The 26687-nt window shown below is 42.9% G+C and overlaps 1 protein-coding gene and 1 long non-coding RNA gene across 3 annotated transcripts in view; one reads left to right on the top strand and one right to left on the bottom strand.

Annotated features, from left to right (window-relative positions):
- Nucleotides 1-1558: 1558 nt before the first annotated feature.
- ARHGEF33 (Rho guanine nucleotide exchange factor 33) overlaps nucleotides 1559-26687 on the bottom strand; it is a 50300-nt gene continuing 25171 nt past the window's right edge. The window contains exons 8-16 of one of the 2 annotated variants that reach the window (XM_037066842.1): nucleotides 26179-26308; nucleotides 22850-22982; nucleotides 19331-19414; nucleotides 18060-18143; nucleotides 16250-16398; nucleotides 15102-15266; nucleotides 11682-12489; nucleotides 9085-9224; nucleotides 1559-2143 (exon numbers count right to left, since the gene is read on the bottom strand). In XM_037066842.1, coding sequence (XP_036922737.1) covers nucleotides 2014-2143; nucleotides 9085-9224; nucleotides 11682-12489; nucleotides 15102-15266; nucleotides 16250-16398; nucleotides 18060-18143; nucleotides 19331-19414; nucleotides 22850-22982; nucleotides 26179-26308 — 1823 coding nt within the window. In that variant the 3' untranslated portion in view covers nucleotides 1559-2013. Of the gene's footprint in view, nucleotides 2144-3949; nucleotides 4002-9084; nucleotides 9225-11681; nucleotides 12490-15101; nucleotides 15267-16249; nucleotides 16399-18059; nucleotides 18144-19330; nucleotides 19415-22849; nucleotides 22983-26178; nucleotides 26309-26687 lie in introns of those variants that run through there. The other variant, XM_037066843.1, reaches the window with a different exon arrangement.
- LOC119001411 (uncharacterized) overlaps nucleotides 12487-26687 on the top strand; it is a 35980-nt gene continuing 21779 nt past the window's right edge. The window contains exons 1-3 of the long non-coding RNA XR_005069565.1: nucleotides 12487-12820; nucleotides 22871-22957; nucleotides 25085-25190. This is a non-coding gene — a long non-coding RNA (uncharacterized LOC119001411). The remainder of the gene's footprint in view (nucleotides 12821-22870; nucleotides 22958-25084; nucleotides 25191-26687) is intronic.

The raw sequence follows: 26687 nt of genomic DNA, 5'->3' as shown, positions 1-26687 counted from the left end.
TTCCTCCCTCCCTTCCCCCCTTTCTAAATAAAATCTTAAACAAAAAGTACTTAGAAACTCAGGTATCCAGCCACAGTCTTTTACAGTGGATCCTCCACCTTTAGATGAAGAGGTTTATAGGCATGAAGATATGAAGAAACAACATATTCAATTTTCTCACTGAGAATTAAGAGCATTTAATGCTACTATTTCTCAAGGGAACGCGGCAAGAAGGAATAAAAATCTCTTTCATAGATAACAAACAAGTTTAGATGACTTATCAAAGATCATGCACTAAGCTCTTCAAAAACAACAATAAACTTTGGAAAACAAGTTATTTGGTTTAGGTACAAAAATCTTTACTTTGAATGTCTAACAACTTCCCAAAACAATATTTTCATTCTTACCTAAATCACATCCTTATGTTCTTATAATGCTTAAAAATCAGGTCCAATGTCACACATTGATTTCTATTTTTTCCCCCTCAAAATATATATGACTCCATCAAGCACTTCCCTTAAAACTTCTTTGGCTGGATAACAGAGAGAAATCTAATTTCAAAGGAGTTCATTGATTTCAGGAGAATGGAAAACTTGACTTAAACACCGAAAACCCCCCAAACTTGGCAGCCACCTTTTAGTGTTCCAGGCCACCTGCTGTTCCAAATGCTAACGAACGAGTTCCTTCGTCATCAGACAAGTAGGAGAAAACTTGTAACAATTAGAAGTGCAGCCTCCCCTCTTGGACCAAACAGCACACTACCAGAGGGCCGTTCTCTGAAGAAATCAGTTTACGTGCCAAGGTTCTGAATAGGCAGTAACCAAATGCCCCTGATTTATTAGAGATAACTGCCTAGGAAGGGAGACAATGGTTCAAACCTCATTTTTTTCTATGATAATTCTGACATTTGGGGCAGGTCAAGGATGTAGACCGTTTTAGACATACATGTGGAAATAGAGCACATTTTATTACCCCATGCCCAGGCAAGCCTCATTGAGATGATTCTTGTCTGAGAGGCCAGGGCTCTGTTTCTTTACAACTTAGTTCTGGAAAACAGAATAAGGTACTGCCAACCTGAAGCTTTCGTTTTGACCTGGTGCTTGTGGCAGCCACCGCATGTGGCCATCAACACATCGGCGTTGTTGCCACCTTCTTTTCAGACTGAGGAAAGCCTGTTAAGAGGATGTGGCTGAATCAGTGCACCTCCACCCCATCCAGCTGGTCATGAGTAGGCGACACGCAGATCACTAGGGCATCTCTGATGCTGACTGGGGACTCAGTAAAACAGAGATCTGCACTGTCCACAGCTGCAGCAAAACCCATGTAAGAAAAAGTGTTTCTTTGGCCTCCCACTTTCTAAAGAAATTATTGTTCCTTGTACTGATTTTCATAACCATAGAATAAGAGAAATACTGCTCTTAAGTTTCTCTTCCTGTTCGGAGATCAATGTGTCTTTCAGATTTGAACCTTTTGGGTCACGGTATAAAATCTCTACAGCACAGAGACACAACGTGTAAAGTACAAGTCTGTTAGCTGATCCTTTGCCTTAGGAATGTTAGGTATTGCCTTGGAGTTTTTGAAAGACTAGTGGCAAGACAACACTGGCCCCTCACACAGGGTATATTAGTCTAAGAACGCTGGGGTGAGTTATAAGCTAAATGCCTAGGAAGCATAAATTTCACATCCATGTTAAATATGAACAAGCTAATGTCATACTGGGACAATGACTTCAAGGGAGAAGTTTTTGATCTTACAAACATTTATTTTCCTCCAAATTTACTGTGTTTTTCTGTAATTCTGTAAAAAAATCTTCATTTCCCTTTTCCCAAGTGTTGTGGTTCAAAAGCCAGCTCTCAATCATATACTAATCTTCGTCTCTTCAATGTCTTGTTTGTATGTTGATTTAGTTTCATATGTAAGTACTTATTTTAGTTTTCCTGGGGGATTTATACATCGATATATATATTCCTACACAAATATATACAAGTTTTTTATCCTCGTCTTACCACTTGACAATACAACTTTAAGTATGTTTTACACAGCTGTTCCTTGGTCAAGGTCATTTGCAAGAGCAAGTCGGTTTCTGAAGAAATCTTGTTTGGTGGGTGAAGGATCCATTGAGGGATTCTCATTAGTTTTTTCCCTGTATTCTGATCCACTGGACCTAAAATCTCAGCACACAGATAAAGTACAGGTTGATTTGGTTTTAATTGTTTTCAAATATTTTATCTATCCAAATTGTTCTGCATTTGTAAAACAGTTACTTCCTAGCTTTGGAATAATTTTCACTTCCCCTGAATTTCATGACTCAGAACACATGTAACTAAGATTTACAGCAAAGATAAAGAGAATATCTTTCTAAGGCTTTATGGGGACGATTTTAACAACACGTGTATGTCAGTGTAAGATATTGTGTAATAACACTATAAAAGGGGAACAAAGCTCAGAAAAGTCAAGAAATCCTATTTTTTGATTCAACCACATACTATAACTGCTCCACAAATTACCAAAGCCCTTAAATTAAAATGGATGGAATTCATCGTTCTCAACCAAGGTTACCAAGGGCCATTACTGACCTTGGGCATTACATTACAAACTTTTGCTTTTGCTTGTTGTCATTTTTAAATGAAAGATTTATTGAAGCCAACCACACATATATGCTACATTTAGAATGCAGAAATTAATACAGCAATGAGCTTGAGGAGGTTCTGTAATCTCAACCACCACAGAGGAGACCAAGCCCAACCAATAGTCAACAACTCAGACCAGTCCAGGAGGTTCCCCAGTCCGGGGTGCGCTCTTCCTTTATCTTGGTTAGGACAGTTGGGTAATCCATTCCAGCTCTGCACCTTCTCCAGTTTGTTCATGTCAGAAGTCCCTGGAGGGAGGAGGCTTTCTGGAAATAACCTTTGATAAGCTAGGCTGGGGCCCTTCGGCTAGCTTCCACTCTGAGCTGGAACGGGTAAAACTAGCCCAGTGACTAAGTACTAGTGTCAAAAGACCTCATGCAGAGTGTACGAAAGTGATGTTAGACATGAAGTTCTTTGTCCAAAGCTCCTATACAACTAAACAAGTTCTCCACGTGTGGAGGCGGAGTCAGGCATGCTTCCACTATCCACAGAGAAGAGTAAGTTTTTTCACTATCATTGGTATGCTACAGGTCCTCATTGTTGTTATCAGTTAACTATGACTCATTTACTGAACTAATGGGGCAGAGTTCAAACATCCTTTTTATGTTATTAAAGGAAAGAAGTTGGATCCACGCAAAGACTAAAATCCTAACGTCTGGAAATCTGACGACTGACTGGATTTTTTTACTTTTCACCCTAATAGCTGGTATCAGATGAAGCCACAGCTGCCCAGTATGCTTTCTGCTTCTGGTCACTTTTCTGGTCAAAAGGAGCACTTTTCTACTGCATCCCAGTGCATCGGAAAAAACTATTGTTTCTCAGCCCCAACACATCTGGGTTCTCATTGGATAAGACAATATCTGGGTGGAGTGAAAGTCCTCTTCCTTTTTAGAAGCCCCCTTGGAACTCTGCCTTGAAACAGCCTCCACAAGCCCACCCTAACAGACCTACAGGCCTTCTCTCAACTCTCAGAGTCCCCACCTGCCTCCAATTCAAATCAGCCCTAATTAGTACAGTTGTACCCAAAACTTTAGGAAGATTTATCTTGGACCATTTCCTTCTTTCCTCATATTGCCTGTTGTCTGGTAGACTAGGAATGCTTGTTGTTTTGGGGGCAGGAAGTAGGAAGAAGACTTGAATCTGGCTGGTGTTTCTTCTGAACCATTCCCCGCCCGGGGCAGTTTCTCAACACCAGATAGTCGTTAGTCGAAACTTAAAATCTTTACCTCACATTTCCCCTCTAAGCTACATCTGATCTCTCCAAAACCCAACACGTCACACTTTGATGGTTCCAACATGCAACTATTCAGTGTTTACCTGGAAATGGGAAAGCTTTGCTGTCACCACCAGCCCCAAGGACCACAGAAATCTTCACCAGTTGCGTTCCCATTTCTGAAACAAATGCCAAAATCGCCCTGTCTAGTTTTTAAAGTCCACAAACTCGACTTAGTTTTTTTTTCTTTTTGAACTGCTCTTCTCATACACAATCTCTGTGTGTCTATAGGTTTGTGAATTTCTGTTTCTTGATATTAACTAACTATTAATTAACTGATGGCTGACTTGCTAATCCTTTTCAAAATCTAGCATACACTTTAGCCATGACTAAAAACTCATTTTTCTCCTTTTAAAGATAATTGTAACTGACCTCTGTAATGCTTACTTACATGGTATATGGCCACTTCAACAGTTGGGCCCTCCCAAAGATGTGGCTGTTAGGCTCTGAAGTAAATGCAAACTTGAATTACTGGGAAATTGCCTGCAGAATTAGTAGAAAGGGCCAGCATATTTATTCCCTTTCTCTATAAAACAGGAATGGCTTTGAGTTCCTGGGGTCATTGTGGTTGCCTGCAGGGCAGATCCCAGAGATGGGCAGGCAGACACTTGCTGGGTGAGGGTACAATCTGCCTAGGTTCTGACACAATCCCATCTAAATGTTTGATGGAAAACCCTGTTGCTAACTTCCTTTATACTCCATTGACAGAGACAAAGTTGGGTAGGTCACACGAGAACACATTCACTACAAATAATCCTTTAAAGCTCGTTTGGAGGTGGGAGAGGGAGGAGGGTAGAATCCAGTGCACAGAACCCTTTGACCTAAGTAAGGGCTAGTTTTCAGATTGGAAAGATAGTCCACTTTGAAAGCTATAGGAGACATGCACATGGAGAAGTAAGCAGGGGAACATTCAGCCTGTCGGCCAAATTATTTGGCCCTTGTAATCAACAAGGTAGTTGACAAATGAGCATTCATTTTTTACTACGTATTTGTTGAGTGATCACTACATTCTAAACCTTGCAGCTAGGTTACCCTTATATCTGGACTGTAAGCTGCTAATGGACTGCCATTATTTATTTTGCTTCTTTTGTGCTAGACAGAACCTAGTACCCTGCAGACCCTTAACTTAGTGATTGCTATCAAATGACCTATTGAGAAACAGTCATAATCTCCAGTTTGAGTAATCTAAAATGTCATCCTTTCAACCACCTCCTTCAATTTTAAAGTTATATAGGGAAATAAAATGGGAAATGAGAACCACAGAGTGAGTATGAATGTGGGAAGGACTTGAGATAAGCTTTAAGATGTAAAGAAGGTGAGGGGAAAATTATCAACTGAGTCTTTAGTAGCCCTGCCTTTTCTTACAAGGTCTGTCCCACAGCAAAGGCTGGGCGTATGCCAAAACAGCTGACAGACACCGGAAGAAGGGAATTCTCTCCTACTCGACCATCTGGGCCCTGCTGAACTACTCTGTGTGTGTGTGATTAAGAAAATAGAGGGAATTCGGTGTGATTGGTGGAGGGAGGATAACGAGTGAGAAGGAGCTACTCTGAAGTATACAAGCTATTGTATAAAGTGCTAAAGAGGAATGCCATGGGAGAGGAAGCAGAATTACTCATTTGGAAGCCATCTTCTCCATCTTGCACTTCTCCCCAATTTGAGGACAAAAAGGAAGAGCACTCACATCCCCTAGCCCTGAACTGTCTTACATAACCCTCTCCCCCTACGCCATACCCCCAACCAAGAATAGTTATTAACCTGAGTGCAAGATTTACACATAATGATAAAGTCACATTTGCTTCAGACTTCAGGATGGTCTACATTCAAGTCTTTGACAGCCTCCACGTAGATCCCTCCAGAATGGGATGGTTTGCCTCCCATCCTGCTCACAGGCAGCAGGATCCTAATCAGCCAGCATCAGCCTATCACATTAGGTCTACTCCTGGTTCTAAGAATCCTCATGAAAAATTTTTAAAGTCACTTAACAATTTCAAACTTTAATACATGTAGTCTTTCTTCAGATCAATTCTGGGCAGCTTTCAGAAACAGATGACCTGGTATCTATCTACCCGGGACAAATGTGCCTGAGACAGAAACAGAGCATCATCCTTTCCCCCAAATATCTTGGGTATTTTTCAGGATTTTTAAAAAGATTTCAACTCGACTCTCCCTTTTGAATCCTCGTGGGTACGAGCCTCCGGCCCTCCCAGCCTCAGAGGGAAGAGAACCCTCTCCCAGGTTTTCTGCTGCATCTGGCTCCATGCCTAGCTTCATCCCGAAGCAGCATTCTGGGTGTGTGGGGCCACCAGCCAAACAAGCCCCTACGGATACAAAAAGTGTGTCAGTGTAGACAGGAATGAGCCTCCAGAGGGCTGTGGTGGAGGCAGGCAGTGAGCCCCAGATGTGACGTGGGTGGCCTCTCTGGCACTGGTCCCATTTGGACCTCTGGGGCCAGGTTTTGGCATGGTTCCCGTACCCAGGAGTGACCACGTCCAGGTCACAGGGCTTGCTGCCAGCCTGACCTCCCAGCGACATGGACATGAGCTGGGCATCTCTTTTTGGTTTCTCCCTCTACCTGTCCACAGGCCTAACTTCAGAGTCCTCCATAACAGCTCCTACATAGTTTCTACATAACACCTGGGACCACATCATTCATGGTTCCTATAGAAGTGTTTCACAAAGTGCATGCATACAAGAAAGAATGCTTGATTAAGGAGAAGAAGCGTGAGTTGTCATCTAAGAGCCACTGACCTTTCCGTGCTACACTGGGGCTTCTTTGCCCTTCCTCTTTACCTTAGCACAATGAAGCAAACTTTCCATGGTTTTTGGAGAAAAATACTCAGAAGAAGCTACTGAAACTGTTTCTTGATCCCATGCCAAGTCCCCAAAAGTGCCCACCACAGTACCCTGGACATAAGGCAATAAGCAAGCATCCTGATAGTGTTCACAGTCCTATACTAGATGTAAAAAAAAACAACAGGAAAGCCTGCCAGAGGGAGCAGCCATTCATGTAAAACTTTCTATTTCAAATACAAAGGTTGGGGGGGGGGTGGGTAGCAGTATGATTGATGCAGGTGGGGCTGATCTAAGAGAAAGGATAAGAGCACTAAGGGCATCCATTGGGCTCTCTAAGAAGGGTCCCCAAAAGCTGCAAGAGTTCTCGAAGCAATTAACCAACATCAGTTTGGAGAGTCCACACAGCAAGTCCTCAGCACCATGCCAAGGGATATGCAGGACTATAGAAAGATAAAATCTGCTCTTCCACAGGCCGAGTCTTTGAAATTATAGGTCCCAAGGCCACGTGATTTCTTGTTTCAGATGTTGTAAGGTGTGATTACTTCAACTGATCTACAACAAAGTTAAACTACAGTAACACAAATCTCAGCACTAGAAAGGACTCAGATGAGCATCTCGGGCAATGTCTCACCCAGTGCGGCATCTCACCCGGTCACAGCATCTCTGACTAGGGTCATCTAGCTTCTGCTAAAGAAAACCCACTCCTTCATGAGGCAGCCAGCTCCAGTTCTCAGTAGCTGCATTTTTAGAAAGCTCTTCCTCTCATGTGTTGCTACCAGTTCTGCCCCCTAGACACAGAGAGGGTGGCTCCCTTCCCTCTGCCTCAGAAACTGGCACAGCATTTTCTTATCTCTGAAAAATGGGAATTAAAGAAACCAGAGGTGGATGCACGACTCATTATTTTCCAATAGACAGTACCCAGCCATTGTAAATGGCAGTGGGCAAAAAGCGACTGTGTATTTCAGAAATACTGTGGTTTAAAAAAAAATGGCTCAAGCAGCGCTCTCAGGAATTTGGAGTCCTCGGAGGGATTAAGGAACCTAAATCTCAGAGTCAAGCTGGAGAGCTGTCTGCTTCCAGGTCTCCACCTGTGTCAAACTTAGCAGAGGTAGGCACTGGGCCAGGAAAGATATAAATCTATGACCCTAGAGAGAGATACAGTTCTTAACTCCTCACCCTAAATAAAGGGGATCTAGCAAAAGCCATACATGCATGCATGGGGCTGCCTTAGCAAAACTGAAAGGGGACTTCATAGAATAAGGCTCTTTCTGATTGCAGTAATGCTTTTGTTCCTTCCTATTTCTTCTTCCTCTAGTAACAACAAGCAGCAACCAACAATCAGAGCCCACTAATCTCAGTACCACCCTCCCTATGAGAAAATTAGACAAACGATCAAAAAAGTCCTCACTCCAGGCCTGCCCCTAATTCTTCCAACAAGACCATCACCTAAATCAGCCAGGAATCTCTACCTTCAAGGAGAATGTGCTTTCTCTTTGCTTCCTCGCAAATTCAAAATTCTCCAAAGGCAGCAATGGCGTCTTTGTTTAAATTTTCCACCCACTAAAATATGAAGACATACTGTTTAAAAGGGACTGCAAGAACCTCCTCTACCAAGAGAAACTAAGTTGCAAGGAAATAGGCCTGAGGACCAGCAGAGATAAAGACTGCAGTCTCTCAGGTGGGCAGTGGCTGGACTAGAGAATCACCCTACGGTCCAATGCTAGTGTTCAGTTCTCTGTTCCTTACATTTCGTGCTGGGGTAAGAAGACAGTGCCGGTAAGTGCTGGCCAAAATGCCTGGTGGGTGATATCATACAGCAAGGACTTAGAATCTTAGAAGGACCACAGAAGAGGAATGACCTGTTTTTGCTTCCTTTGGAGTGTGGAAACTCCATTAAAGTGATTTTTTAACTAGGGCGCAAGCCAAGTCCATTCAATTATCTCTGCCAGGGAAGACACTGTAAGTCCCAATAAACAGGTACTAACCCCCAGGACAACCATAGGCCTCTACAGGCAGAAGTGCTGAGATGCCTTAGAAAACCTTCCATTACGCCTAACTCCCACTAGTGGGCCCCACTCTTCCCAGTTCAAAAGGAAATTTTCATTGTCACCAGCTCATTCCCCAGGACACCTCCTCTGCTCACTCCGCTCAGAACACATGACTTTGGGCACTAGGAAGTAGGGCTAAAGACAAAAGAGGCAGAGGACAGAGCTGAGTTTGCTTTTACTCTAGGAGATTACAACGAGAAACATCTTCGCCTGGCAAGGATCGTGGCTAGTGGGTGCAGGCACTGAGCTTGAAGCGGTTGTGTAGAAACCAGGCTACTTGATACTTAGTACTATTAAAACCTCAAGACAGCCCAAAGGGAAAGCAGTTACAATGTTGTCTTGTCTAAGAGCTACTCACTTCTTTTTAAAGAGCTTGCGGAAGGAGCTGCGAAAGCCCCCTTTCTGGTCTTGCCTGGGGTTTTGATCGCTGAAGGATGTTTGTTCACTTTCTCTTTCTTCCTTTGGACAGAATCTGGTGGTATCTTCTAAATGCATCTCCTGAAAACACACACAAAAAAAGGATGTTTTTTCCCCCACTCTTTCCCAAAGTTAGTATCTATCCTGACTGTGGGATATTTTTTTCTTAACTGTCACTTTCCTCTTCTACCCCCAAAGACTAATGGTGGGTACCCTATACCCAACTAAAGGAAACCTAGACTAATTAAGAAATTAGTGGTTGAAAAGAAGATAATTTTCTGCCGAGTGTAGAAATATTTTCTGTGTATCAAGGCAAAGAGTCTAGAGTCTATATCATAATCCTGTATAATATAACAATAGTTAAAGATCAGAAGATAAAGGAAATTGGCAAATGTTAAGAGTACAAGATTAACTTTTTATTCTGGCACGAATAATGTCTTGCTAGAAAATCAGTTATAGTTCTCATATCTCTGGGTATGTTTCTCTTTCTACAAAACAAGGAAGTTCCTTGATTATAATACTCATTTTAAACTAATCTTCCTAACTCTTCAGTTTATACATAAATGAGAATGGAATTTTTGAGAGGTCAGATCTGTTTAGAAATAAATGTCAACTAACATTTCCAACCTGCTGATACACCATTAATACAATTCATACAACTCTTAGTTCATGGCATTTGGAGTGTAAAGTAAAAATAAGGCTCTGTCTTTTGTGAACTGTCTAATTTCTTTTAATATGTGAGATGTACTAGATAAAATAGATGTGCATATATATTCATATTCCATATGAACAAAATATTTAGTTTGAGGTGACTGAAACTTAAAGCAACTAAAAAATAGATGCTTAATTTTGAACTCAAGAACTCAAAATAAAAACCACCCTGATAGTTTCATGAACTGGATGGATGACAGCTTGCTGATTGAGAAGCAAAGGCTGGGGTGAATTTTTTTTCAAGAAACATATGGGTTTGAGTTTGAGAACGTAGCTTGGGAACTTAGTTCTGATATTTCACTAAGGTTCACCAACTAAACCATGGAGACTAACATCTTGATGGCTTAGTGTGGTGTTTCTCAAAGTGTGGTCCTGGGGCTAAAGGATCAACTGGGGCCTTTATTTAAAATGTAGATCCCTGACTCCTGACCCAGACTTTCTGAACCAGAATCTCTGGACTTATGCACATAAATTTTGAAAACCAACGGTTAAAGGTATATGCCTGCCTAACTGCACCTAATGTTTATATGAATCATCTAGGAATCTTGCTAAGATGCAGATTCTGATTCAGTGGTTCTGGGGTGGGACCAAAATTCTACATTTATAACAAGCTCCCAGGTAATGCATTCATTACTAGCCCAAGAAGCATATTTTGAGAAGTGGGCTTTTAGGGATTATTGGGAACTAAATCTATTAGTAGTTTAAGGAAAGCCTTTCTGTGGAATCATGATCTCCATAATATCTTGCACTTGCTTGTATAGCATTCCATACTTTGCAAAGTACATTCACAAATGTTCTCTTACTTTGCCTGATCCTCACAACCCTGTGAGGTAGGAAAGGTATATATTGTCTCATTTTTACAGATGAGAAAACTGGAAGCACAGAGAAGTCAAGTGAATTGTCCACGAGCACACAACTACTTGGCAGCAGAACTAGGCCTAGAACCCAGATATCCTGCCACCTAGTCAGATGCTCTTGGCAATAAAGCATATACCGTCTTCTTTCTTGGAGCACTAAAGACTAGGTAGGGTCTGACCTCTTTGATTGTCCCAAGACCTTCAGACCACAAGGTTAGACATCCAAATACCAGACACTGATATGGAGGCCAAAGAAAGTGATTGTGAATCAATGCTTTCTTGACTATTTTGTGTCGTCCCTGTCCCACTGGAGTCTGCACAGTCACGTGACACCCCTTTCCAGTCAAAAGGAAAGCAATAGGAAATACACTTAACTTTGCAATGAACTTTGCAGGGAATCCACAGTGAGACAGGGCAACTTGCGCCTTCCCTAACTACACACCAGGTTGGTGCGGATTGGGGAGTAGACTAAGGAGGCACAGTGTTCGGTATTTTGAACACTTAAACAAGGCGGTGTGCCTAAAAGGCAGAAGAAGAAACAGACAGTCCTGGGACTTGCAGGTAGTGCTTTGCAAGTGAAGTGCAACCCTGAGATGCTACAGCCTGAGCAGGAAGGCAGAAGAGACTCCCTAACTGCTTCACTGGGCATGGGGATGATGGTGTAAGCAGGTGTAAGACTCGTCAATGTCTGTTTTATCTCCTTGCCATCGACACATACATACACACACGTAGGGTGCGCGCTCTTATGTCTTGGTATGAACTGCAGAATGCGCGCTAACTCTCGCCTTCGCGGAGAACTAAGGTCCATACAAGCCCTTACCCTGGCATCTGCCGTAACTGGACGGCGGGCTCCTGGCCCCCAATCCCCACCTGGCAAGGCACCCTGAACGCTAGGTGAGCCCAGGCTGCTCCCTGGCTATCTAGGTCCCGGACGGCCAGCGCTGTGGGTTGGGGTTCGGTTTTACTTTACCCTCCTTACTTCCAAATAGGTCTGCTTTTCGCTTTGGGACCTCTGTTGGGGAAAGTAGGCCCGGGGCACGCCGCGAGCGGCAGCGACGGCGGCCGAGCCGTGCGGCTGCGCGGCGCGCTCGGCCTTGAGCGGCGCGCGGCCGCCGCTGCTGCTGCGCGTGCTGTAGAGGCGCGGGGCCACGCCCTCGGCGGGCGGCGCGCGCGGGAACTCCTTGAGCGAGCGGCTCAGCGGCTTGGCCTTGCCGTGCGCCTGCGCAGCCGCCTCGAGCTTGTAGGCGCCGCCGCTGCTCGCGGGCGACGTGGCGCTCTTGGGCAGCTGTTGTAGCGGGTGCTCCGGCCGCTCGGCCTCCATAGCGAAGCTGACAGGCCGGAGGAAGCATATGTCCAAGCTGGACTCGGAGGAGGCGGGCGAGCAGTTCTCGAAGAGGGCCGGGGCCTGGAAGGGCTCCTCGTCGTAGGGCGCGGGCAGCGCGAAGATCTCGCCGCCATATTCGAACTCCTCGTAGGCCGTGGGCACGAAGCCGCGGCCGTCGGGCAGGAGGTCGGCCGGGGCGCGCAGGGAGCGCTCCACGTTGCCCAGCGAGGGCTCGGCCGGCGAGGGCTCATAGTCCATCTCCGGGATGGCCTGCAAGGGCCCGGCGAGCGCCTTCACGTCCTGCTCGGCGGCACAAAACTGCGCGGGCGCCAGGAGGTTCTCGGGCCTCTCATGCTTCCTGCTCTCCATCTCCCAGTCACTGGGCTTCCCCGGCTGCATACTCTCCATCAAGCTTTGCTGTTGTTGGCTTTTCTTCATTGGGGGCAGCAAATGTCTTTAAAGGAGAAACAATACAAAAGAGGAGTGCTTACGGTTTGTTAGTGCAGGCCACTCACCGAGCCGCTGAGGCCAGGAGCCACAGCCTGCCTGCCTGATGCTGCCCAGGCGCAAAACTGCCAGTTCTCTCTGCCCCTCCCAGGCACCTACGTCTGTTACCTACCGAGCTCCACAGGCCTCCCCGATTAAGGAGTTCCCATGAGCCTTGGCCCCGCAAGTGGGAGACTGACAGTGGATGCCCGAAGTATCCGTCCGAGCAAGGAGGCACTGCGGAGGCACTGCGTAGAGATGGCCTGTGGGCCACTCCCAACTATGTATCAGGCCCCAAGGTAACTCCTCTAGCCCAGCAGAGTCATACAAAATAGTGGAAATAACTTTCGTGTTTGACTCATGGGTCTTAACACGTAAGACCAGATTCCTAAGTAAAATAAATGCGGTAGGATGTTGATAACAACCTGAATGATGGTATATGGGGCTCATTCTAAACTTTACTTTTATGTACCTTTGAAATTTTTGTAATAAAAAGGGAAAACAACTTCCCTGTGGCTATAAATCATGCTATGTAGATTGTCTCAAACTCCCACAAAAACTACTAAAATGAAAAGGTTCTTACTCGAAATATGGCCAACTTCATGGTCCCCCCCCCCCCCGCCGATGGATAACAATTTACATAGGAAACTAAGATGGCATACGCATCAAATGGATGTGATTTGCCAGTTCTGCTGGAATTTAGTTGCCAGACAGCTGTGAGTGGGTTACTATACACTTACCCAGTCTGGCTATTCCGCTAGTTTATTCATATATAATTTTACCTTCAAATATGCATAAAGAATACATATGTCAGTGCTAACATTGAATACCCTTCTCCCATGATCTTAAGATGAAACTTGGCTCTTACTCTTAACAGAGGTGGGAAGAAATAGTAAGATGGAATATTGACTTGACCTGAATACTCTTTTAACTTGGATTTTTTTTCTGACTATTTTCCCAACAGAGCTTGATGACAGCCGTCTTGTTCAGTCTGAATATAATCCCTAGGGATTTCATTTGTTGGCTCTATTTGTTGCACTTCAGAAACAATAGTTTTCTCATTGTTTGAAGAGCTGAAATGATCCACAAAGTAAATATACACTTCCTGCCTATCTCTCTCCCACTCTCCACCCAGGAAAGGATTTTTTTTCTGTGTTGGGTTCTCTCCCTGAAGGACTTCTAGGATTTTCTCTATAGAAAGCATCCTCGGCTCTACTTAAAGAAAGGTTAATGTCTCATGGTTTTCAGAATGTTTGTGGAATTTCTCCTACCTGCCTCTCCTCATTTCCACTCCAATCTCTCACCGATAAATGTTCTCAGTTTTAAGAGATGAGAGGAAAAGGAGAAAATGAGATTTATTTTGCATTAGTGACCAGTTACTCCTTCTGATGATTGTAATTGGTGCTTTAAAAGCTGCAGTAATTAAAAATTGAAATAATCTCAATGGCTTACCTCTGACTGACTTCATTATAATTTTAGGAAAGAATAGTACGTAGCTTCTTGTATGACTTGTAATTTTTGCTTAAGCATAAAACCCAAAGGAGAAAGTACAGTATAAGAAATTACTTTTTGTGAGAATTGTCTACATTTAATAAAGTGGGGATTTGGAATTTTGAGTTTTGGTTTCCCTTAATCTTCCAGAACTCCTAGTTCCAAAAGTAGCCAAGTTGACTTTGTCCTTCATAGGTAAAATGAGTTCCAGATAAATAAATGGTCTAATCATTACTCTAAATATCATCAAGAGGTTTGCTGAATGAAAATGCAGCTTAGTGTGTTAGAGGGTTGTATGCAGAGACTTAAAAAGGCTGTCAGATCCATCCACTGCCCAGAATGGCTTTCAGAGGAGCTATGATTAGCGAAGAGGGGAGCATATGCAGTCCCTTTCTGAGAAAGCTTCTAGAAGAGTTGGAAAGGGTTAAACAACATTCGTTCTGGATCATTTCAGACCTATTTTTTATCCTCCCAGCCCAGACTTTTCACTGACCCTGAATGAGATTCTCTTTCCCTCCACTATACGTTTGGAGAACTTAGGTGAGTTCCCACCCTTTTGAGGGGTTGCAGAATGCTTCCTGTCTTCTTATGACACTCCCTTCTACTCTATCATTGTTCAAACCCAGAGACTCATGCTATAGATAGAGGGTGGTTCTGTGCAGTTACCAAATTGTTGGGAGTGACCTTCTGCCTCTACATGTGCTCTTCCAACAGGGGTGTCCAACCTTTTGGCATCTCTGGGTCACACTGGAAAAAGAAGAGTTGTCTTGGGCCATGCATTAAATACACAAACACTAACAAAAACTGATGAGCCAAAAAAGAGATTTTAAATAAATTTATGATTTTGTGTTGTGCCACATTCATAGCCTTCCTGGGCCTCATGTGGCTCACGGACCACAGGTTGGACACCCCTGCTGGGATATAAGCATTGGGTCACCTGCTTTCCTGTCACATAGAAGCCTGATTGACAAGAGGGATGGAGGAGTTCTGTTGGTCATACTCCTAATCCAGGCTGGCCTACTACCCCACACAGACCATCTGGGACCCAAAGGCATTGCCATTAACCTTTCCACAGCAACAGGTGCTTACGTGACGGGAGGGCCAGAACTTGGAGCAGAAGGGTAGGGTTGCAACATCTCTTCGGAATGGACCCCACTGTCACGGACAGCTTCAGAGCCTGCAGTGGGGGAAGCATCTTGTCCGGTATTTGCACACTGGGAAGCCAGCCCTTTGTACAGTTTTGCCATGGAGGACCTAATAGAATGGAAGTAATAATTTTCAGAGTGTGCAGTGGGAAACTGGCTTTTTGAATATACAGATTATACCAAGAAAGATAGGGAGACAGCGTTTTTCAGATGAAGCTCAGCTATGAAGTTTTCTCTCTCTCCAGGGCCCTCTACATACCAGGTTGCTTACATAATAGGTGTGTGAACTGGATGTTGACAGTAGGGATGCTGATAAATTAGCTGAATTGAGTTTAGGAAAAAGGGATGGTATGGGGAGATGTCCCCCATTAGAGGAGCCCTGACACGGGAGATAGCACCTTTTTCTTGTCTGAAGTGCCCACAGAAATGACTCTTCCTTATCAGGATGTGATGAGGTTGAAGGAAATCCAGGTCATTAGGAAGCTCTGCTATTAGTTTCTTCTATTTTCTCTGAAGCCCAGATTCTCCCTCATAAGCCTTTCCTGTTTCTTCTAAGCGTGAAATCTCTTCAACCACCATCCTCTCCCTTATTTGTTTTATTTTTATCCATAGCACTTATCAGCAACTATTGGCTCCCCAGGTCTAGAAGGTAAGCTCCATTGGCAAATATTTCTGTCATATTTTTATTGCAGTATATTCAGTGCATAGAAACAGTACCTGCTACACACAAATAGGTGCTCAATAAATATTTGTTGAGTTAAAGAAACCACATTCTGGCCTTTAAACTGTATTTTTAAATCTGGCATGTTTAGGGAAACTATTTTTGTGGTAGTCAACATGAGTAATGAGAGGGTCTGTATAAGCAGTAGAGTGAAAGTGCTTGTTTTTCTAAAGTAATTTGCACCATGTGGTAGGTTCTTCCCCTCTTGTAGCCAATTTGGCCTCCTCTCTTCCCTCCCCTTCTCTTCTTACTGTCACTGCATTTCAGCCACTTAACATATAATGTGATTGCTTGTTACACACAGCCACATTGTCTGTGTCCTGTTCTCAGAAGCCTCTGATCAACCCTCTAGACTGCAATCAGAACCTTACTTCTTGAGCTTTTTCCGTTTCTGAATAAGCAAATCCTCATTGCATTGAAACAGCAGGGTGTAGTGTGAGATAAAGACTCGAAGACGCTGAACACACACGAGAAGTAGATAATAGTCGGGGTGTTCCTGCTCTGTGAACTTCAGGACATTCTGGATGAAGGAAAAAAGGAAGCAGTATTGCATAATTAGAATGAAAAGTTGTTTTGTCTCTTTGGCACCTTGCCTTGATTTGTTGTGACAGTTTGGTAGCTATTTAGTCAACACAATACATACGGCCTATCTAATTATAAGTCGAAGAGTCAGACTTGCTGTATTCTTTGTCCATCACACCAAGGGAAAATAATAGCCACTATTGCACCTATTTGAGTTGGATGTGAACGAAAGATAATCCCATCTGAAAAGCTGTAGGATCTATTAATTAGATCTCTGAGGTAATGGAGCCATTTTAACAATTACTGTTGATAAGCAATACATATATGACCCATAGGAGTCAGACCAGCGGTGAAAATACCAGGCATCAAGGCACCCTGGGAGAGGCAGGGTGTATGACCAATCCCGGCCTGGTGATCCCTTCTATTACATTGACTACTGAGCTCTAGTGGAACATGCATGCAAGTTAGATTTCGGAAAGCTAACACTTAATGAATACTTCCTACTGCTAGCACTAAGTCATTTACATATATTTTCTCATTTAATTTTTACCATAACCTCGTTAGATAGGTACCATTAGTACCTTCACTTAACAAGAAAATCAATATATACAGCAAAGTTAACTAATCTTCATTAGGTCACACATGTAGTGAGTAGCAGAACCAGGATCTGAACTCAAGTCAGCCAATAAATAGAACCAGGGCTCTTATTTACCATACTGTTTGCAAGACCTGGGTTTCAGTCCTAACTTTTCGCCTATTAGGTGTGTTAACTTAGGCAAGTTACTTCTCTGCCTCTCCATTTCCTTATCTTTAAAAAGAAGTGATAATAATGATACCTATTTCATGGGCTTGTTGAAAGGATTAAATAAAATAATTATTGTAAGAAAAGTATTTTAGTATCTAAAGCTGTACAATTGAAAATCTTTTTGATATCAATACTGGGCTCCTTCCACCTGTGGTAAATTCCAAGCATTTCTAAGATGCTTTTAATGAATTACTTAGAAAGGTCAGTCAGCAAATAAACCAGAACAGGTGGGTGGTGGGAAGAAGAGGGGCCCGTAAGAGTGTTGGTGAGCCACTCTCTCAACTCTGCTTCCTCCGAGGTGGATAAGGCCTGTGGGAAAACGGTGAGGAGAGGTCAGCTCGTCAGTTTCTTCATGCTGATTCTGTGGCATAAGACAGAAGCAATATTTGGTAAACCCCTGGACTCAAGCCAGAAGAAAGTAGTCAGGGTAGCAGTTAAATGGGCAGGTTACACAGTTCTTAGACTCCAGAAGTGGGGCGGGGGGTGGGGGGGTGGGCAGTGAGGGTTAGGGGATACATTTAGATGGCTGTAGAACAAAGGTGGAAGGAACTGAATAGGCAGGCAGAGTCTAGTAGGAGCTTTTATAGCAAGATTCTGGATCAGCAGAGGTGGAGATTGTCAGTAAGTGAAGCTAGAACGTCAAAGGCAGGCATCGTGAGCCAAAGATTTTGAGAGATTGAGATTTTAGCTCATACCACAAGGTGGGGTGGGAAAGTCATTAACACTCTTAAGTTATTTAAATATATTTTAGAAATATTAATTATTCCTTCCTGATCCCTTACAGTGTTTCTTGGAAGCCAAAAACAACAGTTTAGCCTGAAAATCACTTTGGGGGCTTGCCCAGCCAGGCCTACCTGCAGATGTATCAGATATTCAGGGATGCGCTGGACTATGTGAAAGAACAATGTGTAGATGTCAGATTTAATCTCTTCATCACCCTGAAGAAAGAAAGGTAGAATCACTCTTCAGTGTCCCTCCAGTTCTGGCTTCAGAACCCCAGTGCCAGTCCCACCAGAGTAGAAAAAGTTGACTCTCAGAGCATTCTCTTCCTCTAGAGTGTCATGAAGCATGATCTGTTGTTGGACAGGCCCCTTGTTCAAGGAAATGCTCAAGGAGACAGTTCCTCTTCAGCAGAGAGATATTATATACTTCCTTTGAATCTACCCAACTTTTCAAATTGCCCCCTCCACCCTCAACCTCAGATATTAGCACAGTGCTATACAGAAGTGGGCACTCAATTAATTATATTTAACCTGAATGAAAATTCATTCAGGTTAAATATAAGATTTTCCAGCAAGTAATTAAGATTCTCCAGCAAGTAATCATTACAATGGTTTACTAATAGGCACTTCGGCTGGTGTGAGCCTGATGAGAGTGGGTGAAAGAATATGATCAGAAACTGGCCAGCTGGCCTGGCAGCAGGAAAGGAGCTGGACTTTCTCCATGTTCCTTTCCTTTCTTTTCCTTCCCCTTTCCTTCCCCTTTCTCATATTTTCTGAGTACTAACATGTAGTAGGCATTATACTGAGTTGGGAGTAGTAGGGTAATGTAGAAAATAAGATCCTCACCTCTTGTGAAACTTGATTAATTCTTAACTTTAGGGTTTCTGATATAGTTTCTTCCTATTAACCTAAAATAACTAGAATTGTTTTATATTTGTAGTGCTTGTTAAGCACCAAATAGAGCATTGGACAAGCAGTTCTTAAAGCTACATGACTAGAATCACTTTACAATCTTATAAAATGACAGATACAGGATGACTTGGGTTTAATAGTCATTATATAAGTTTAATATTCAGATTCATATTGTCTGAGCCTAAAAAAGTCCCTCATACAACATGCAGGCTGCAGCCTGAAGATCTCTGCTTAGAAAACCTGTTTACTTTGCCTAACTTCCAGGGGAGTGGGACAGATGGTCAGTGAGGCAAGGCAGGGACAAAGCAATGGCACTCCTCCTTGAGTGAGCTTCTTGAGCTCCAGGGAGGAGTGTCAGTGGCTCTGCTCAAGCCATTCCCCAACCTGGAAGACAAACTCAGAGTGCATGTGCTGTATGTCCTGGGTGGGTGAGCAACATCATACGGTACGCAGGGTAACCAAAGGAGAGTGTGCAGATAGAGTGAACTTACCTCCTTCAGAACAACAACATGAACCAAAGAGATGCATTCAGGCAGGTCCCGCAGGTAGGCAACATAATAATCCAAGAAATTATTCTTGAAAACAAACATAAAAATGCATGGTAAGAACCTGGAAACAGGAATGATAGCAGCCAATATTTTTATAGTCATATGTATCAAAAAGAAGTACTTTGCAGAGATTATCTTAATTATTCATATAATGTGTTCATTAATGTGTTCTTGGTTTTTAGTCAACCTTTTGAAAAATCTTGGGTTTTAAGGTGGATATCCCTAAGGTCTTAGAGAAAGGTGAAATGATAGACTAAGGCAGAGGAGAGAAATTATGTAAACTGAAAAAGTATTTTTAAATTGTTTAATGATACAAATGCATATTTTGTTTTAAAATTACTTTTAGTTTTAATCACCTACATCCAAATGAGGGACTTTGTTCAACCCACTTCATAGTGTCTAGACCAGTGGTTCTCAACTTTTTCCACCAATTGCATGTTCGCCTATACAATATGTCTTTGGGAAAAGAATTCTCAGCTTCCAAAGTTATAGTCCCACAGAAATAACAAATCTTGACCCAAGAAAGCATACTGAATACAAATAAGTAAGAGCAATATGAGCAGGGTAGCATTACATCTACTCTAATCTGTACAACTAGGTAATTTGTAAACTTTGTATTATTGTCCACAGTTGAGAATCCTTGATACAGAGGTTGGAGGCAGGCAAAATCTGGCTTGCAGACCAATTTTAATTATCCCACACAATATTTTTAATATATTTTATTGATTATGCCATTACAGTTGTCTCATTTCCCCCTTCATTCCCCTCCACCCTGCATGTCCCCCTCCCCACATTCCTCTGCCATCTCTTTGGTTCATGTCCAAGTGTCACAAGTTCTTTAGCTTCTACATTTCCCACCTTCTGCATTTCCTACTCTTGCCCTCCCCCTGTCTATTTTTTCCCCACTGTCTATGCTACTTATTCTCTGTACCTTCTCCTCCCTGCTCCTCCTCCCACTACCCTGTTGCTAACCCTCCATGTGATCTCCATTTCTATGGTTCCACTCCCCATCTCATCTAGCTGTCCACTTACTTTGCTTTTGTTTTAGATATGGCTGTTAATAACTGTGAGTTTGCTGTGCTTTCACTGTTCATATTTTTTATCTTCTTTTTCTTAGATAAGTCCCTTTAACATTTCATGTAATAAGGGCTTGGTGATGATGAACTCCTTGAATTTGACCTTATCTGAGAAGTGATTTAACTGCTCTTCCATTCTAAATGAAAGCTTTGCTAGATAGAGCAATCTTGGATGTAGGTCCTTGCCTTTCATGACTTGGAATACTTTTTTCCAGCCCCTTCTTGCCTGTAAGGTCTCTTTTGAAAAATCAGCTGACAGTCTGATGGGAACCCCTTTGTAGGTGACTGTCCCCTTATCTCTTGCTGCTTCTATAATTCTCTCCTTTTTAATCTTGGCGAATGTAATTATGATGTGCTTTGGTGTGTTCCTCCTTGGGTCCAACTTCTTTGAGACTCTCTGAGCTTCCTGGACTTCCTAGGAGTCTATTTCTTTTGCCAGATCGGGAAAGTTCTCTTTTATTATTTGTTCAAATAAGTTTTCCACTTGTTGCTGTTCTTCTTCCCCTTCTGGTTCCCCTATAATTCAGATGTTGGAACATTTAAAGATGTCCTGGAGGTTCCTAAGCCTCTCCTCATTTTTTCAAATTCTTGTTTCTTCATTCTTTTCTGTTTGGTTGTTTCTTTCTTCCTTCTGGTCCACTCCATTGATTTGAGTCCCAGTTTTCTTTCCATCCCTGTTGGTTCCCTGTGCATTTTCCTTCATTTCACTTAGGGTAGCCTTCATTTTTTCATCTAATTTGCAACCAAAATCAACCAGTTCTTTGAGCATCCTGATCTGGTGATCAGGTATATGTTCAAGTATTTTGAACTGTGCATCTAATAGGTTGGCTATCTCTTGGTCACTTAAAAGTATTGGATTTGGGGCTTTGATTTGTTCTTCCGTTTCAGCTGTAGTTTTTTGGTCTGGTTGCGCCTGTTACATGGGAGCCTGAAGTGTCCACAAGGGCAGGGCAACCCAGTTGCTGGGTTGTGATGCTGTATGTGGGGGTGGGGTCAGAGAAGGAACAATGGTGCTTGCTCTGCTCTCCCTTGGATTTCAGTCCCCTCTGCCACTTCCCACAAGCAAATTGGGCCCTACTGATGCTGGTTTCTTGGGTGGGTGGCTTGTGTACATTCTAGGACCCTGTAGGTCTCTCCAACGATCTCTCCTGTGAGGCTAGGAGTCTCTCCCACCACCTCAACCCCCACAAGTGTTTTCAATCAGTGCTTTTAAGCTTTACTTCCCATCGCTGGGGCTCTGGGTTGCACAGTCTGTCTCACTGCCCATTTTTGCCTGGCTTATCTGCATGCGAATGTGCATCTGTGCTTAGCCAACCGCCTTGTGCACCTCACTGGGTTTGCTCGTTTCCTCCCCATGCCCGGGGTCTGCTAGACCCAGCACTTCTGCAAGCTTTTTCCTGCCTCAACCCCTCTCCACCAGTTGCCGACTCTGCCCCTCTTACCCGTCTGGATAAATGGTTCATTGTTGAAGTTCAGCACAGTTCAATTTTCTGTTTGTTCTGGTTGTGTTCTTGTTTCTAAATCTTTGTCGTCCCTAATTTTGGTTGTGCGAGGAGGCACAATGTTTCCATCTACACCTCCATCTTGGCTCTCCCCCACACAATATTTTTAAGATAAGAAAATCTCACACAAAATTCTGAATTTCCAGCTGCTCTTTAAATATCAGATCTGGCAACTCTAGTCTTTTTTTCTGCATAAAAACTAGATAAAGCCAAGTAGTCATTCCTTATAGGAAAGCATGTTTGCTCCACTTAAACTCACTTCCCAACATTCCCTCTTGTATTAAATTCTACCTACTTCTACTCATTCATATCACTGTCTGACTCTGTATGCATTTGAGTTCACAACTTCTGGCCTGGATCTTATTTAATTTGTAGAACCACAGGATTTTGAAACTTCAGACCTCCTTCGAGGAAGTGAAAACAAAAAACATTCAAGACAAATAGCTACCCATCACGTTTTTAAAATTTCTAAGGAATGAAATTGTAAGTGAAAGCACATACATATATGCAAACTTTCATATATTTATCTTATATGTGTATATGGATATGCATGCGTGCATTTATTCATGTATAAATATACTCAAATACACATACACACACATGTATGTGCATGTTCAATGGCAGCAGTTGTAGTATAGTGGAAAATAATGAACCGAAAGTTGAAAACTCAGATTCCAGTGACAGATTATCTGGCCAGCTGGGTGATTCAGCACGGTTGAAATTTCTTTGAACTTTATATTATGTGTAGAATGAGGAAGTTAGACTAGATCTTGGCAGTTCTAGCTCAGAAATTCACTGATTCCAGATTCTCTACTAAGAAAAGTAGACGAGGGGGTCATAGATGAGTATAATTTGAATTTATAAATAATTGTTTAAAAACTCACCTCATCATTTGTTAACTTAAGGAATAAATCTCCAAGGACTCCTTGGCGGGGCCACTTCAGGACCCTTTCCTGCAGAGCATGAAGCAAATCCAAGTGCTGCTGGACAAGGTACCGTAAAGAGCCGGGAAAGAGGCTTGAAACAGAATAGAGAAAGAATCACACAAACCAGGTATAGAAAAGAAAAGCCCCTACAAGAATATATGCAGCAGAGCTCATTTTCCTTGTTATTCAAAATATTCTGAATCACAGGCCTGCATTTGGGATTAAAAAAATAAAAGTTTGTCATTGTCGACCTAATAGCAGATATCCTCAAGATATAAAAAGACCCCTTTACTGACCCCTATAATGCTGTGTGTTGATGTAATAAAGAGCACATTACTTGAATAGCCCTTTTAAAGCCAAACTGGTCCACTGTCACTTGTGTGACAGTGGAAATTCTAAAGGAAATCTTTTTCAGTGTTTTGCAGTTATTCTTGATGTGCAAAATACTCTCATTATTGTTACAGATGACAGCACAAGGTGGCACTTGGTCATTCTTAGCTACAGGGTAGGAGACTGCTACTTATATAAATAGGAAATTTTGTTTAAAGCTGGCAACTAAAAGCACAAGGGAAAGGGGTGTGGAAGTGTCCCTTTTTCTCTTTCCTTTGGTTTCTAAGAATACTGGGCAAGGACAGAGTCTTGAGTGGGGAGGCTGCAGATCAGTCCTGGCCTGCTACTCCCTGGAGTTTCACAGAGTCCCCTTCCCACTCTCACAGTCCCTCTAACCCATCTCAGTGAGCCTCGTTTTTGTTTTTTTTTCCCAGAGGAAATGAAGGGAGGAGGAGTGATGTCAGAGAAAGAGAGGAGAGAGGAAAGAATCACTGAAGGAAGAAGAAGGGGGATTAGATGGGGAATGGTGGGGTGATCAGGGGCCTATAGGAACGAGGAAGGAAGAAACAGAGGGAAGTGAAGTTTTGCTGGGCTACAAGCACGGATTTGATTTCTAACTTGGTGACTTAGAGGGCTATAAAATAGGTTCGTTCCCTCTGCATTCAAGATCTCAAGTTTAACAAAAATGAAAGTGATGGCCTGCTTGTCACTGAGGGCTAACTTATTTGGCTATTTCCCTAGGATCCAGTGAGAGTAAATTAGTGGACAACTAATTAGTGAGTGCTTTGCCAACCCTGGACAAGCAGACTTTTTTTGAGAACACTAGGAAGAACACCAATTCGAGAGGAAAAATTTTCAACCCATTTCCAGCTAAAGCAAAAATGCCCCTGTGACTACTGCTCAGAGAAAACCCACAACACCAGAATAGGGTACCCAGCTGCCTCCTGTGATAAAAGGATTTCTTCCCCTTCTGTCTGCTGCCCCTCCACCTTCTGTGCCACTGGCCTCCAAACATGTTGGGCCGGCTGATCTGGAAGTACGGGAGCAGAGGCCTCCTGGGCTGAGCTCTGATGGCTGATGCAGTGGACTTGGAAGAGCTAAGTAATCCCTGTCCAGATCAGAGAGAATTTGGAGGGATAGCCAGGGGACAGTTGGACTGGGAGAAGATCATAAAGTTGGTGGAGGAAAGCACAATTGATTGAACTGAAAGAGAGAAAAACTGCACCAGCAACAGAACTAGATATGAAAGATTTCTCCCCACCCGGAGGCTATGAGTGACTTTGGGTAATACTCCCAGTGTGACACTGAAAGATGTTAGGGCACCATGGTGAGATCTGACTGTGAGGTGCGTTGTCTATATAGGTTACGTAACATGTCTTGGGCTGGATTATCTTTTCTCTTTTTTTCTCCTTTCTTTCCTTTCCTCTCCTGGCCTTGCCTGACATTCTTCTCTTCTGCTTCACCTCTGTCTCTTCTCTCCCTTGTCTCTTCTCTCTTATTCTCTCCCCTCTCTCCCTCCCTCCTTTTCTTCTGCTATACTGTGCCCAAGGTACTTGTAGAGTTGGAGAGCTGGTAACTTGGTTGGAGTCCAGGACACCTCCTGGACTGTCCCTGGGATAAGTTTGAGATTTCAGGGTGGGTCAGAGAAGGTTAATGGAAGTATCATGGAAATATGTAACTTACATGAAGGGCAATAACCTACCAGATGTTGAAAATAGGTTTTTTAAAGGTTTTTAATTTAATAAGGATAGTATTTTAAAATCAGGGAGGAGTGTGGAGGAGGTGAGCCAGGAGATGGAGAGCAGAAGAAGAAAGAAGACAAGAAGTATAGACATATTTAACCTATTTCACTGTTTGGTCTAGATCCAGAGCCGACTCCCAGAAGCAACTTCTTTGTGAAAATGAAAGTATTAAGTGTTCAACTTCTTCCCTGTTCCTTACTAGGAGTGAAATTACAGCAATGTGAGTAGTTAGCATATTCTTTTTAAAGCCTTCAAAGTTATTTCAATTCTGACTGTTTGGTACCTAAACAATGAGGAAAATAAACTAAAAGCAATCAAGGGAAATCCAGTTATAGTTTCAAAATAATAACGTAGCTCTTGTCAGTCCAGTATTAGGCCAAATACTCGGCTTCAGCAGGATGTAGCTAAATTTGATCATGAAACATGTGCCACCTGGTGGTGATCTGCAGCATACAGCTTGTTGAGTTCTTGGTGGATGCACTGGGGTTTAGCTTCTAAGGCTAACTGGCAATGTTGTGGAGCTGACTTTTCCCCACCCCACAAGTGTTCAGACAAGACTCTTTGATTCTGAGGTTGTAGCTCTATCTGGGTGAATCAGACCAGAAAAAGCCAAGGACACCAGCTTCTGTGATCCTTCAACAAGTGAGCCACAGCCCACAAGATCCACTCAGGCTTCTCTGCTGACAGCCTATGCCTCTCCCTGCAGCCTCCAGCCCTTCCAGCGAGGAGCAGGCTGTCTTGAGACAATCTGGAGAGACTCCTGAGCACTACACTTTTTACTAGGGAAAACCTGACATTTTATTTCACTGGTTCGAAAAGACATGGCAAACTCAGGTTTGAGTGTCGGATCGTAGTTATGGTGGGTGTTATTTTCATCCCCAGGTTCCAACAGGGGTAGAAAGTGTTTACCAGTTGTTATGGGAAAGATAGTTAATGTTAATTTATTTTAATCTTTGCATGAGGAAAACCACCAATAGGGAAAAACACCTCTCAGTCTGTTCTGTATTTCATTCAGGTGGTCTATTTAAAGTACACATGGAGGCTTCAGAAAAAGCCTAGAAAACCAGAGGTTACCTTCTGTCACTGCCTGTTCTGTTTTCAAAGACTATTTCTGGAACTCTGTACAGGTCCCAGAATTCCCAAAGTGGAAACAAATAAACACTTACCTTAAATCTTAATCAATCTGTAAAACAAAGGCAATGAATACATGGATACCTTCTCTCTTTGGAATTCCTCTTTCCATCTGACCCCTGGAATGTTGCCTTGATCTTCAGGATGAGAGAGATGTTAATGACATACTTTCTTTCTGATTCAAGCAGTTCCAGAGCCACAGTCTGTCTTTTAGCTTTAAAAACAAACCAAGGAGGGAACTATTGTTAACTGCTCCTCCCCAAAACCCTAGGAAATAATAGAAAGTAATAAAAAGATATGGATGGCAATAAAAATCAGCAAGTTTGGGGAATGTGAGAAATAGAATGGAGGCATGCTAATTAATTCAGCAGAGTAAAGCAGTAAAGAAGACAAAACCTTGACATTTTCATCTGCAGGTGGGAAGTCTGCAGAGAAAAGAAAGGTGTGGGGACTGGAGGCACCACACATACCAGAAAGTGCAACCGAGTGGCAGTGCTGCACAGGAGACATAGACTACATGAAGTGCATGGACCTCCAGGCCCCACCCCCATGCCAGAAGCTTCCTCGTTTCCACCCCATGGGAAATGAGAAAG

This window comes from Sturnira hondurensis, unplaced genomic scaffold (assembly GCF_014824575.4).
Source record: "Sturnira hondurensis isolate 20B ecotype Veracruz unplaced genomic scaffold, ASM1482457v3 Scaffold0016663, whole genome shotgun sequence".
NCBI classification, from domain to species: domain Eukaryota; kingdom Metazoa; phylum Chordata; class Mammalia; order Chiroptera; family Phyllostomidae; genus Sturnira; species Sturnira hondurensis.
This window is presented reverse-complemented; position numbering and strand designations above follow the sequence as displayed.